This window comes from Labrus mixtus, chromosome 4 (genome assembly GCF_963584025.1).
Source record: "Labrus mixtus chromosome 4, fLabMix1.1, whole genome shotgun sequence".
NCBI classification, from domain to species: Eukaryota; Metazoa; Chordata; class Actinopteri; order Labriformes; family Labridae; genus Labrus; species Labrus mixtus.
This window is the reverse complement of record NC_083615.1, coordinates 17,670,100-17,683,109: the sequence shown is the minus strand read 5'-3', so window position 1 is coordinate 17,683,109 and position 13,010 is coordinate 17,670,100. Positions and strand designations below refer to the sequence as shown.

The following is a 13,010-nucleotide window of genomic DNA, read 5'->3' as shown; positions in this document are numbered from 1 at the left end:
AGTTTTCACATTCCTCCAGTCTTTTAGCCTGGATCCACTTTTATCTTCTTTAAAACATGTTGAGATCTATAGTAAAAGTTCCTTTGTCCTGTTGGTCGTGGAGCGACTCATCGTTTCTCCTCTGATAATGTTGAATTTCGGTCTCTGTACCCGCTCATAAATCTCCTCCCTGTAGAGTTTGAGGTAAGGTAATATAAAGATTCTCTAAACTCAGTGTGTGTGTGTGTGTGTGTGTGTGTGTGTGTGCGCGCTGAAGGCAGATTGACTCCCATCGCTCGTTACATAACACCCTCATCTTCTCTCTGCATCAGCCTTGGCTGAAGAATAAGCAGCATGGCTCCAGGCAGGTCGTATCGCTGTTTGAGGAAGCTGAGGGTCACTTCTCCAGTTATGTATAAAAGTGGAGTTTTCTGCCTTCGATCCACGGAGAGCCGTTTGAATTTCAAAGCTGTGAGTCTGCGGTAATTCAGCTTCAGGTAAGTGTGTTAAGGACCATTTCACCTCCGAAAACTCAGACGATAATCCAATGAGGAGTCAGGAGAGGAGGCTGAGCAGACTGGCAACATGTTCTAAATGCTGTGTTGGATTTGTCTCAACAGAAACTTAAATAGCAACCAACAACATCAAAATAACAACAATAAGTGTGTTCTAATCAAGTGTTATCTGGAGATGCTTTACAAAAGAGCATATGGGATAATATGCTTCTTTGTATTCCTGGCGTTCCTGTTGTCCACACTTCTTTGCTGCTGAGGTGGAGGTCGGAGCAGGACGTGCATGAATGAGGATGTCGGTGATTGTGGGGACGACACAGTGTGATGGTATTGGCTGGGAGTCAGGCGGTTGTTAAAGCCCTGACACACCAAGGAGATCGTCGGTCGACGGTCCAACTGCAGTCGTCGCCCCCTAGTTTATGAGGTGTGTCGCAACCCGTTGGCCTTTCTTTGGCAGATTCGACATGTTTTTTGTTAGTTTTTTTTTTTTTTTGGGGGGGGGGGGGATTTTGTGCCTTTAATGGAGAGATAGGATAGTGGATAGAGTTGGAAATCAGGGAGACAGAGAGAGTAGGGAATAACATGCGGGAATGGAGCCACAGGTTGGATTTAAACCTGGGCCGCCCGCTTGGAGGACTACAGCCTCCATACATGGGACACACGCACTAACCACTGCACCACCAGCGCCCCGCAGATTCGACATGTTGAATCGGCGTCGGTGAGATGAATCTCTCTGATTGGCTGTTGGGAGGTCATTTCTCTCCAGCTCTCAGGTTCAGGAAAGCCCCTTGAGCATGCCGCTGTAGTATCCATGCTTTCCCCATTAGTGTGGTTTCTCCTTATTTGTCCCCCTTGCCTCTTCTTTTCTTTTTCCACTAAAAGACCAAGGGCTGACAACGCCAGCACCATTTTCAACTTTTCATCAGACATTATTCTCCATTAGCAGGCTACCGATAATACGAGTGGTGAGCGACAGCGGTGTGAAAATGGTCTTCTCTTATCATAACAACAGACTACTGCCCCCTGCTGGTATGGGGAGTTATTTCCTCTAACACATGTGCAGAACGTACGTGGTGGTTAGCCGTCGACTGTAGTCTTTGCGACTTTTTACATCAACGTTAGACCACTCTATGAGATGTTTAAAGGCTCGACAAAGCTGCCTCTTTCTATACATTTCCCCTGACACTTATAAATGTGTTTGGATGGTTGACCTTCACTCTGTGCAGTCTGACTCGACAGGTATACTTTTTCTTTCAGCTGCTGCAGAGATAAAGTTTCTCTGTGTGTATTTAAAGAGAAAAATCCGGGTTCGCCTCCCACCTGTGGCTTCTTTCCCGCATGTCATTCCCCACTCTCTCTCCCTGATTTCTGACTCTATCCACTGTCCTATCTATTCATTAAAGGCACAAAAAGCCCAAAAATAAAAAATCTTTAAAGAGAAAAATCAGTTTTTCTCAGACGCAGAACTCACTGTGGTCTGGAGGCTTCGGCCTGGTCCGTCTGCAGCTTCTCTCCTCCCTCCACCTCCATGGTGCAGTAAACGATCCTGTTGGGAGCCACAGACTTCAGACCCTGGACCTCCACGATCACAATCTAAAATAAAAAAAAACACAGAGGTGTCTTCAGAGGACCTTAATGATTAAATGTGTCGAATTCAGAATATTAAAGAGTGCTTATTAGCTAAAAGAAGGTTTGTTAAAATCAAATTAAACATTCAACAGTTTAAGAAAATGATCCTGACTTCAAACTATTTGACAACAAACCTCGAGTGTGAAGGACAGCACGACGTCAGACTTGGACAGGATGTCTCCCTCGTCTCCCATGTCTAAGAAGGAGTTGTTCAGCGAGGAGCGTTTGAGTTTCTGTTTGAAGTCCGGACCTCCTTTAGACACGGGCAGACTCTCCAGGTTGGCCATGAGTAGGTTGACGGACGACCGCAGCTCCTCCACGTAGAGAGGCTCCATGTCTGCAGAGACGAACTTTGGGTATCTCCTCTCCTGCAGGAAGGACGAGCAGCCATCGACACAGAGGTCAACATCACATTTAGGTGAGCAACTTTAACACATTCATGCACTCGTGTTTGTTAGAAAAAACAGCCGTTTTTACACTGCAAAAAGTCATGTTTCACCAACTCTTTTTGTCTCGTTTCTAGTCAAAAATCTCTTACTATACCTCTTAAGTCACATTCACCCGACGAGTCCAGATAAACATTTGTATAAACATATTACAAGCCAATACTAAGGCCTCAGTGATGCTGTCATTCCACCAGAAGGAAGAACAATATCTGATTTTCTAAAAAGTTCTGTTTGCATTATTGATAGAAAAATGTGTTTCTCACTCTGGAAATCTTCTCAGCCAGCTGTAACCTTCCGTCCAGCTCTCTCCTGATCTGAGCCGCCTGCTCGTCCACGTTATCCAGCTGTGAAGAGATAAAGAGGAAGAGTATCATCAGTCAGCCAATCAGAGAGCTTTTACCCCGAGGGGGTTTAAGAAGAAAGTTCAGACGTGTGTCTAAGACGACCTCAGGAAATCCTCTCCATCAATTTACAGAACAGAAATGATCCAAGTGAAAGCTGCAGTTCCTCTGATGTCCACTATGTTGCTCCAAAAAACTCTCACTCTATAGAATTTCATTTACATTTAAAGCTACAGACACAGAAACAGCCTGTTCTGAGCAGGGCTGAAATAAAGGGCTTTATAGGCATGATCAAATACAGGATCAGAGTGGATTTAGAACAAGAAACTTCACACACATGTTTGGGGAGCTCTGAGACTTATTGGAAAAAGCAGGATAATATTTGACCTTTAGGTTTTTGTGTCCAATTATGTCCAATAATCTGTAAATAAAATCAAACAATCAATATCTAGAGGCTGACATGATTCAACTCCCTATCTTTAAAGGGACAAAGGTAACAAGGATGTAACTCTGCAGGCTCGATTTGATGTCATCTTATAGAGGATTTGTGGGTTTGTGACCCTGTATAAACCAGCTCTCTCAGAACGCTCCATTTTGGTGTGTGTGTCTCTTTAAATGCAATGAGCCCCCCCCCCTGAGTTTTCCTGGTAGACATCTCTCCATCACTAGTGAGAATAAAAATGGCAGACATGTGCAAAAGTTTAGCTCTAGTCTGGGGGTGGAGTCCATGGGTGGAGATACCAGGGGAGGGGAGGGGATTTTTTTTTAACCAGAATCCCACTGTGACATCACAAGGAGAGCACATTTGAAACAGAGCATTTTTCTCTGTGTTGGAAGACTTATGCAGACCACAAACAAAGGACTGGATGTGTTTATTGTATTTTGTGGGTCAGTAGACACTCAGGTTACCCAAATATATGTTCAAAAACACTGTAGAAGTGGATTTTTTATAAAATTTACTCTACTTTAAAGAAAAGTAAAAGCCCTTTCAAAACAAAGACTGCCGATGTGTCCTAGTCTTTTGATTTTCTGAGCTTTGCATTGACTCCTAACTTGACAGGTGGAGGGAAATATGTATTACATGTAAGATTCTTTATATGAAACTCCTGTTCACCGGCTTCACACTGAGCAGAGATCAGCCGACAAGCCGTCTGTTAAACTTGATGTCAGCGAGTCTCAAAGAGGAGATGAAAGCAGGGTAAAAAAGTGATCGGGTTTGCTTAGTTTGCAGAAAAGCCTCGTCTCGTTTCCCCACTCTGTGATGAGCAGAGGCGTCTACATTACAATCAGAGATAAAACGGCTGTGATGGAAACTCAGCCTGGAGCCAACGAGACGAGCTAAAACCTTCAGAGGCGATAAGAGAGAGAGGAGAGATAAGCTGTTTAATTTGACTCTGTTCCAAAATGAGTCCCAGAGAATCAGTTAACAACCTGCAGTCAGTGTCTCTTTTACAGAGTACAAACTTGCTTTAGTCACGCTCAGGAGTTATCAGAGCTGCAGGCTGAGGAGAGAAACGCAGAGCAGGAGATGAAAACTACAGCTGAACACAAGTCAGCTTGAGACCCTTGAGAGTTCCTGTCCTGGACCGATTTAATCTCTGACTCGCACATTTTGACCTTCTGTTGAAGGCTGACTACTACATCCACGCCCTCAGCTGGAGAACTCTCCTCGTCCTGTTCTTCAACTGACTCATACCATAAAGTGTATAAGAAGTGGGCGGAGCCTCTGAGAAAAGCGGATGGAGTAATGCTGTAATTCTGAAATCTTTCCAGCAGGGGGCGACTTCCCCGCTTGTTATTGAAGTTTGACTGAAACAAGATGAGAAAACAAGCTACTTCTCACTTTATTTATTACCTAAGTCAACAGTTTTCTAAGGGTTTTATGGTCTCAAGTGGTGGTTCTCAACTGGTGGGTCAGGACCCAGAGGTGGGTCGCGGAGCCATATTCAGAGGGTCGCTAATGTGTGCCTGGAAAAAAACCTGTGTAAAAAAAGTCTGTGAAGCACTTTTTAAAAATGTTAGTTTTATTCAGTTTCCTGCTTCTGTCACATGTTTTGTGCCGACTGTAAATAAATCTGATTGGTCTAAAAATATCAGAAATTTGGGTCCAATTTGGTGGTGGGTCCTGAGGCAAGACAAGGTGAGAACCACGGGTCTTAAGTCAGTCATATGCAAATTCTCTTCTCCTCAGCCTCACACATTTTTTCTGTATTTTACTTTTAGGTACATAAAGTCTACAAACGGGTCGATAGAACCTCTCCTGAATCGTTCTCTCTGAATGAATGCACCTTGCTTCTTCTTCATACTGATGATGATGAATGTGTTATTCATCAGCAACAGTTTGTCTGTGCTCATGTGTGCGTCGGGCATCAATCAGTTGGTGTAATGCTGGACGCTGGTACTTTGCATTCCTGGTTGCGTCTCCTGTTAATTAGATTCAAATCTAATTAAGTGTTCTGAGATAACGGAGCTCACAGTCAGTTAATTGTTGCACAAAGAGGTTTACAAACTAGATGACTAAGTAGGAGAAGCAAGAGCCAGTTCAAAAGGGAAATGTCATGCATGCTAATAACAGAAAGACTGAAAGAGCTGTACAGCGTATAATGTTGACATGTTCCAGTAAGTTTAAAGGTATAACATACAACATTCTGACTCTTAATATAATACACCACATGTAAATATAATGTGGAGTACAGAGAGTGAAGTCAGACTCCCTCTGGGTCTGTTGTTCTGAGCTCTGTGTTCACACTGATTGGATGACGCTTCCTTCAGCTTGTTGACGTTTTGCTCATAGGCTCGATCATGTTTCAATCTTTTTGGTTTTTGTTCCAGTGAACCCCTACCTGTCCAACTGTGAGCCCTGCCAACACTTTGGGGGGAGGAGACGGCCCTGCCCACTCAGGGACGCTGTGTGCACGACCAAAAGACTTCCCAAACCTTGATCTAAAACAGACAGCAACCAAAAAAATCGACTTTGAGATCCATCAATCCATCCATTTTCTTCCACTTATCCGAGGTCGGGTCGTGGTGGTAGCAGGCGCAGTAAGTCAACCCAGACTTCCCTCTCCCCAGCAACGTTTTCCAGCTCCTCCTGGGGGATTCCGAGGCAGTCCCAGGCTAGACGGGATATATAATTCTTCCAGCGCATTCCAGGCATCCTTAACAGATGCCCAAACCACCTCAACTGGCTCCTTTCGATGCGGAGGAGCAGCGGCTCTACTCGGAGCTCCCCCCGAATGTCCGAGCTCCTCACCCTATCTCTAAGGCTGAGCCCAGCCACCCTCCGGAGGTCGCTAATTTCGGCCGCTTGTATCCGCGATCTCATTCTTTCGGTCACTACCCACAGCTCATGACCATAGGTGAGGGTTGGAACGTAGATCGACCGGTAAATCGGGAGCTTTGCCTTCAGGATCAGCTCCCTCTTCGCCACAACGGTCCGGCACAACGCCTGCATTACTGCTGACGCCGAGCCAATCCGTCTGTCAATCTCACGCTCCATCCTACCCTCACTCGTGAACAAGACCCCGAGATACTTGAACTCCTCCACTTGGGGCAAGGACTCACTCCCACGGTCAAAAGCCTTCTCCAAATCCACAAAACACATGTAGACTGGATGAGCAAATTCCCATGCTTCCCCAAGAAGCCCTGCGAGGGTAAAGAGCTGGTCCACTGTCCCACGGCCGGGACGGAATCCACATTGTTCCTCCTGTATCCGAGGTTCGACAATCGGCCGGAGCCTCCTTTCCAGCACCCTAGAGTAAGCTTTCCCCCGGAAGGCTGAGAAGTGTGATACCCCGATAATTTGAAAATGGGAACCACCACACCGGTCTGCCACTCCACAGGCACTGTCCCAGACTTTGAGATGCTTATAGTTACTTGAACTTGATCAGAATTATCGACCCCTCGTCTGCTGGTTTTATTACCTCACAGAAACCTGACTGTGAACCAGGACGTGAGGGCAGGGAGGTGAAGGACCATTATAGCATTGCTGAAAATATACACTACATGTAATGTTTGCATTGTCAGTGGAAGTCAATCAGTGCATCAACAAGTTCAGTGAAAAAAAAGGAAACAAGATTGGAGAAAAAGTATGTAAACAGATCCAGCTGTTAAATAATCAGAAATTAATGTGAGTATTAAAAACAATACAGACACACCCTCTTTGGCTGCATGTGCTAAAATTAACGAGCTAAAACACACACACAGAGAGACGCGTATCACACACACACACACACACACACACACACACAGACGCGTATCACTCTCACAAACACACACACACAAACGTATCACACACACACAGACGTATCACACACACACACACACACAGACGCGTATCACACACACACACACACACACACACACACACACAGAAACGCGTATCACGCACACACACACACACACAGATGTATCAAACACACACACACACACGAGAAGTATCACACACACAGAAATGCAAATCACACACACACAGAGACGTAACACACACACACACACACACACACACACACACACGTTCCACACACACACACAGACGTTTCACACACACACACACACACACACACACACACCACACACCACACACACACACACACACACACACAGACGTAACACACACACACACACACACACACACAGGCTTTGTTACCATGACTGCTGTGATGTGATCTTTGTTGGCAGCCTTTCTAATTCTGTCTCTGAGCATTTCTATGACAACCATTCTCCACAGGACGCTGTTACAGTCTCTGCGACAAAGCGTTGACTTGTCAGAGTAAAAAGATGTGCACACAGGAGAAGTGTTAGACAATGACTTAAAAAGACGTGGAGGACAGAGTGTCATGTTAAAGATAGTTGTGTTTCTGACTGATCGTCACGGGGGGGGGGGGGGGGGGGGGGGGTAGACTGCGGCAGTGTGCTCGGCTGAAGAGACTTAATATGAAGGGATTCCTGGGGCGACCAATCTGCAACATCAGAGTCAGAATTTTTTTTCGATTTGAGCCAAATATCAATCATAAGGCTTTGTAACAGCTGGGTTTGTTTTTGGTTTGAATGGGTTGGAATCGATCAACGCTTAATGGCGCACCTCAGGGGACTCCACAAAATACAGGAACCATTTGCAAATTCGGCTTCAATATGTGTTTTCAGAACCGCAGGAACTTTTTCATAGTTCTAGGAACTGTTTGAACCCTCCCCCTTTTTAATGATCCTGCACAGCAGGAACTATGAACCCCTTAAGAGGAACCTTTTTAGCTCCTGCTTCAGAGTAGGTATCATGGTGTGTAGTTATCAGGGAACTCCCGAGTGGATAGTTCCTCTTTAAAAAGTCCCAGAACTGTTTGGTACCAAAATCAACTAATGACAAAAAAATACCCGTCTTGTGACACAAGACTGGAGCTTAGACACGGTGTAGATATCTCAATATTTGTCTGCATTCATGAGAAAAAATGTGTTCATGGGGATGACTAAAAAGCTAGACTGTCATCACACAAAAAGCTAAACGTCCTAGATTTCACTTCAGCCATTGTTTTCAGCCTCTTATACTTTCCAGACCCCCCCGCCCCTCACCAGCACTCATTGTTGCTATAGGTTGCAAAAGTTATTCTTCCCTCTGTAATGTACCATCAGTGTGTTGATGTGTAGGTGTGACCTGCAGTTTGAGTAGTCAGAAGACTAGAAAAGAAATATACAAGCTCAAGTCCATTTACCATTTAATTCAAGGAAAGATCAGCGAGAAAACATGAAAAGACAAATCAGACTAGCATCTCCTCCACCATTGTTGTTGACTAAGCTGATGCTGTAAGTCACGCCCCATCTTGATTGTGATTGGTGGTGAGAGACATGTGACATTGATGAGCGCGGCAGAGTTCCAAAAGTTGAAGTGTTTTCAACTGAGAGCGCAGCAACACAAAACAGCTGACGACGAGTGCTCTGGACGCTGAGCGCTGAAAATGCTGAACAACATTTGGTTTGGTTTGAAAAAGTGAAAAACCTGTCATGTAAAACTGCTGTCTGACACCAACACTGAGCGCCCTGCTATACAGTCGATCTCAGACTTTATATCCGACCAGAGAGACAGAATAAAGACACCATTACAGCCATCAAGAGATATGGAGATTTAAATTAAAGAGCAGAGAGACCGAGAGAAACCAAACACCACAGGAGGAGTTCCAGGCAGATTTTTAGACAGACGTTTGTGTCGCGGCTGTGGGCAGAGAGCTGCTGGTAATTTATTAAAGCTTCATCTGCCGGCCTCTTAAAGCTACTGAGAGACGACACACAGACAGAAAACACAGCAGGAGTCAATAGACCCGCTCCACAGCCCGCTGTACATCGCTGCTTCTGGTGATAACATCCATGAATAAAAGATCCAAACAAGCCAGAACGTACACCTGAAAAGATTTGATTGGATGAATATTGGTGCACCCTTGAGTGTTTGCAAGTCCAGCGGGCGATTACTAAAACCTAAAACAACTTATCAAGATGTTTCTTAAAGTTTATTCCTGAGCAGATTCATGTGAAATTGTGCAAACTTAAAAAAGAAAAACTGCATTCATACCAACATCACGCCTCTGCAGAGTTTTGGTTCTTTAATTAAACATGTGCCCTGTGGTCCATGTCACACTGCGTTTAAATGATGTTGTGCATTCACACTCAGCTTTAAAGAGAGGGTGTTTAAAGGGGGGGGGGGGGGGCAACGTGCAGATTAAGATCACCGGACTCTCGGAGAAATAAAGACACTAATATGCATGGAAAGAAAAATGTGATACATTATTTAAAGTGCTGCTAGAGCTCCTTAGAAAACACATTAACAGACAAACAGCTAGAGGAGGAGAGTTCACATTAAACCCTGAAGGTCCATTTGCTGCACCAGCATCCATACGTGAGTCATAACTTATTCAAGACACGATGCAAACATTTCTACCTCCAGTAGGACTCACACATCCATGAATGTGAAAAACATCAGACGTCAGTCATGATTTCTTTTTGCACAGCTGATTACAAATCCTCTCATTTAAAGGGCTAGCTCTGTATTGTTGAAGAGGGGTTGTATGAGGTCTGGTTAAACAGAATCCACTTGGATCAGGCGAGACCAGCAGGTGACTCTGCGTCTGTAAGACTCTGTGGTCAGCGACTTCAGAGCACCAGCTGATTACCTCCAACAATCGTTCACTTTTATCGACTGACCTAACACAAATTTAAAAAACAAATTGGTTTAGTGTTGAACTGTAATGACTGTGGGTGGATTTTACTACCTCAGCACCCCTGGGTGGGGTTTCAAGAGCCCCTCAGAGCGGTGACCGAACACAGACTGGGTCAACTGTGAGCCTAAATCAATCTCAATTAGGCGAGACCAGCAGGTGAATGTCTGTCGGGAATATAGCATGGCTCTGGTCCAAAAAATCCATCCTGACCCGACCCGAGACTGTGCACGTTCTCTCAGACCTGGACCAACCCCGTGAACGTTCTCTCAGACCTGGACCAACCCGTGCACATTCTCTCAGACCTGGACCAACCCGTGCACGTTCTCTCAGACCTGGACCAACCCGTGCACGTTCTCTCCGACCTGGACCAACCCCATGAACGTTCTCTCAGACCTGGACCAACCCGTGCACATTCTCTCAGACCTGGACTAACCCGTGCACGTTCTCTCAGACCTGGACCAACCCCCTGTGCACGTTCTCTAAGACCTGGACCAACCCCCCGTGCACGTTCTCTAAGACCTGGACCAACCCTGTGCACGTTCTCTAAGACCTGGACCAACCCCCTGTGCACGTTCTCTAAGACCTGGACCAACCCCCCGTGCACGTTCTCTAAGACCTGGACCAACCTGTGCACGTTCTCTAAGACCTGGACCAACCTGTGCACGTTCTATAAGACCTGGTCCGGCCCGGAAAGTGCCAAAACATCAAAATAGGATTAGAAACTGAGCGATATGACAAAATCCACTCCGCGGTGAACCAGTCTTTGCAGACAGTGAATCATGTCAGAGATAAATGAAACCCTGGAATCACAGGTGGCTGTTCAAAAATGGAGTAAGTCCTCTTTTCTTTTCTTTTCCTCTACCCCTCCTGCCTTTCTTCTTCTTCTCCTCATCCTCAGGCCTCTAATGAAGCAGGACAATAATAGAATCTGTCCTGGCAACAGACACACTCTGGTTGTTACCCAGGCGAGGATGATGTCTCAATGGGCTGTGAAGTAATCTATAACTGGAGCTATTTATGTTCAGAGCTCGTTACAGCAGAGACATCATCATCACTGAGGATTACTGACGTGCTGTTTCCCTCTGTAGAGTTTTATTCAAAAACTGTTAAGACTTCTGGAAAAGGTCTTTAAAATCTGTTCATGCAAATAAACAGATAAAAGTATCTAACAAACATTGAACAGGGCTTTCATTTGTTTTGTTCTGAAGAGAAAAAAAACTCCTATAGGTCTTTCACACTTGCAGAAAACTCCTGAATAACGGATATTTCCCACAGACTCCACCCGGAGATTCTCCTGACAGACCCCTAGTAATCTTCCCACAATAAGTCTGAGTGAGCTGATGTGAGAATGCAGCAGAATATTCTCCGGAGAATTCACCTCGAGCCAATAGGAGGGGGAGCGACAGTTATATCCTGTGACTGCTGCCGAAACGTTACATGTGATATACCATTAAAAAAATTTGATTCAATTGGAGCAGCTTCTGGTGTGCGGACTCTGTACTTTTTCTATATTAGAGGGGTACTCATCAACTACTGATACCTCAGTCCAGACAATAACGGTCTTAAGAATGACATGTAGAATCAACACACTAATACAAACAAAGACGAGAAAGACAGAATATTTAAAGGCAGAGACAACAGGCTTTAGAAAAACCTTGTTCAGAATCTGTCTTTTTATCCTGCAGGCTCGTCTCTAATGGATGACTGTTGATAATTCTGTGAACTTTAAATGTGACCTTTGCGTTTGTGCAGACTGGAGATGTCTCAGGTTCCCTGCAGGTGAGGAGATCGACTCTGAAGGGGAAAAAAACACGACCTGAACCCGTCAGGCCTGAAGACCAGATCGACACATGAACTGAGTGGGATGACTAACCTTTAAGACTGCAGGGAGGGGTCAAAGGTCAACAGCAGTCCTCAAGCTAAGAGGCTGCAAGTTTATAAAGACACATTTAAACAACCTGTTTCTATATAAACATTACCATCTATGAATCTGAGTCCATTGTTTTTAGAGAATCTGATTAATCACAAAAATTCCCAGAGGTACAGCTCCTCTTCAGTCGATGCATTTGTGGCAGCCCTGAGGTTGTCCTGATTGGTGTAGTCTAGTTGTTACTGATCCTGTGTTTCTGTGTGACCTGCAGACTCAGAGTGGAGAAAGGGGTCGTCTGGCTCATGGGATCCCATGCAGCTAAGGAAGCTTCAGACTCAGAGCTAAGTCTCTGTCTGCGAAAACACCAACCCCCCTTTACCTGAAGCTTCTTTTGTTTTGAACTCATTTTGACACACACACTGTCACACTCATCCATACACTCATAACATTACCGCTCCTACAGATTTAAATATGTTTTCTGACTTTTTTGAGTAAATGGTGAAAATAATGGACGTTTACAGACGGATTATTATTTTGGACCTTTTTGTAGCACTGACACAAACTTAAACGTGGAGTCAAGTTTATTGTGTGCGTAAAACACAGACGGCTAATATTAATGGATGAAGTCTGAGTGACTTCACCTGTCTGTTCCTGCAGGGGGCTCCAGAGTCACCATCAGCAGCAGCCTGTCTCAACCTAACTTTAAGTCAACCTAACGACAGGCTGAGAGCTGGAGGCTGAGGCGGGTTTTAAGCCTCTTGATGAACCGTTACATCACGCCCACCTGTCAATCATGTCAGCTACACACCTAACTATGGATAACAGGTATCATTCATAAAATCAAAACGGAGCCATTTGTGTGACCATGAGGACAATAATTATTCAGACCTATTTAGTTTTTTTTTAACCAGGCTGTAAACATGTTTATTTATGCTGTAAAAATTTATTTTTTGAATGGGTGTGTATGTGACTTCCTGTGTTCCTGGAGCCAGCCTCTAATGGACACTTGATGAACTACAGGATTTTGCACT

The 13,010-nt window shown here is 44.8% G+C and overlaps 1 protein-coding gene across 6 annotated transcripts in view; it reads right to left on the bottom strand.

The window, feature by feature from the left end:
- Positions 1-13,010, bottom strand: part of cadps2 (Ca++-dependent secretion activator 2) — a 300,078-nt gene that overhangs the window by 215,317 nt on the left and 71,751 nt on the right. For all 6 annotated transcript variants that reach the window (XM_061037051.1, XM_061037053.1, XM_061037052.1 and 3 more), the window contains exons 4-6: positions 2,830-2,910; positions 2,255-2,488; positions 1,963-2,084 (exon numbers count right to left, since the gene is read on the bottom strand). In XM_061037051.1, the coding sequence (XP_060893034.1) occupies positions 1,963-2,084; positions 2,255-2,488; positions 2,830-2,910 (437 nt within the window). The remainder of the gene's footprint in view (positions 1-1,962; positions 2,085-2,254; positions 2,489-2,829; positions 2,911-13,010) is intronic.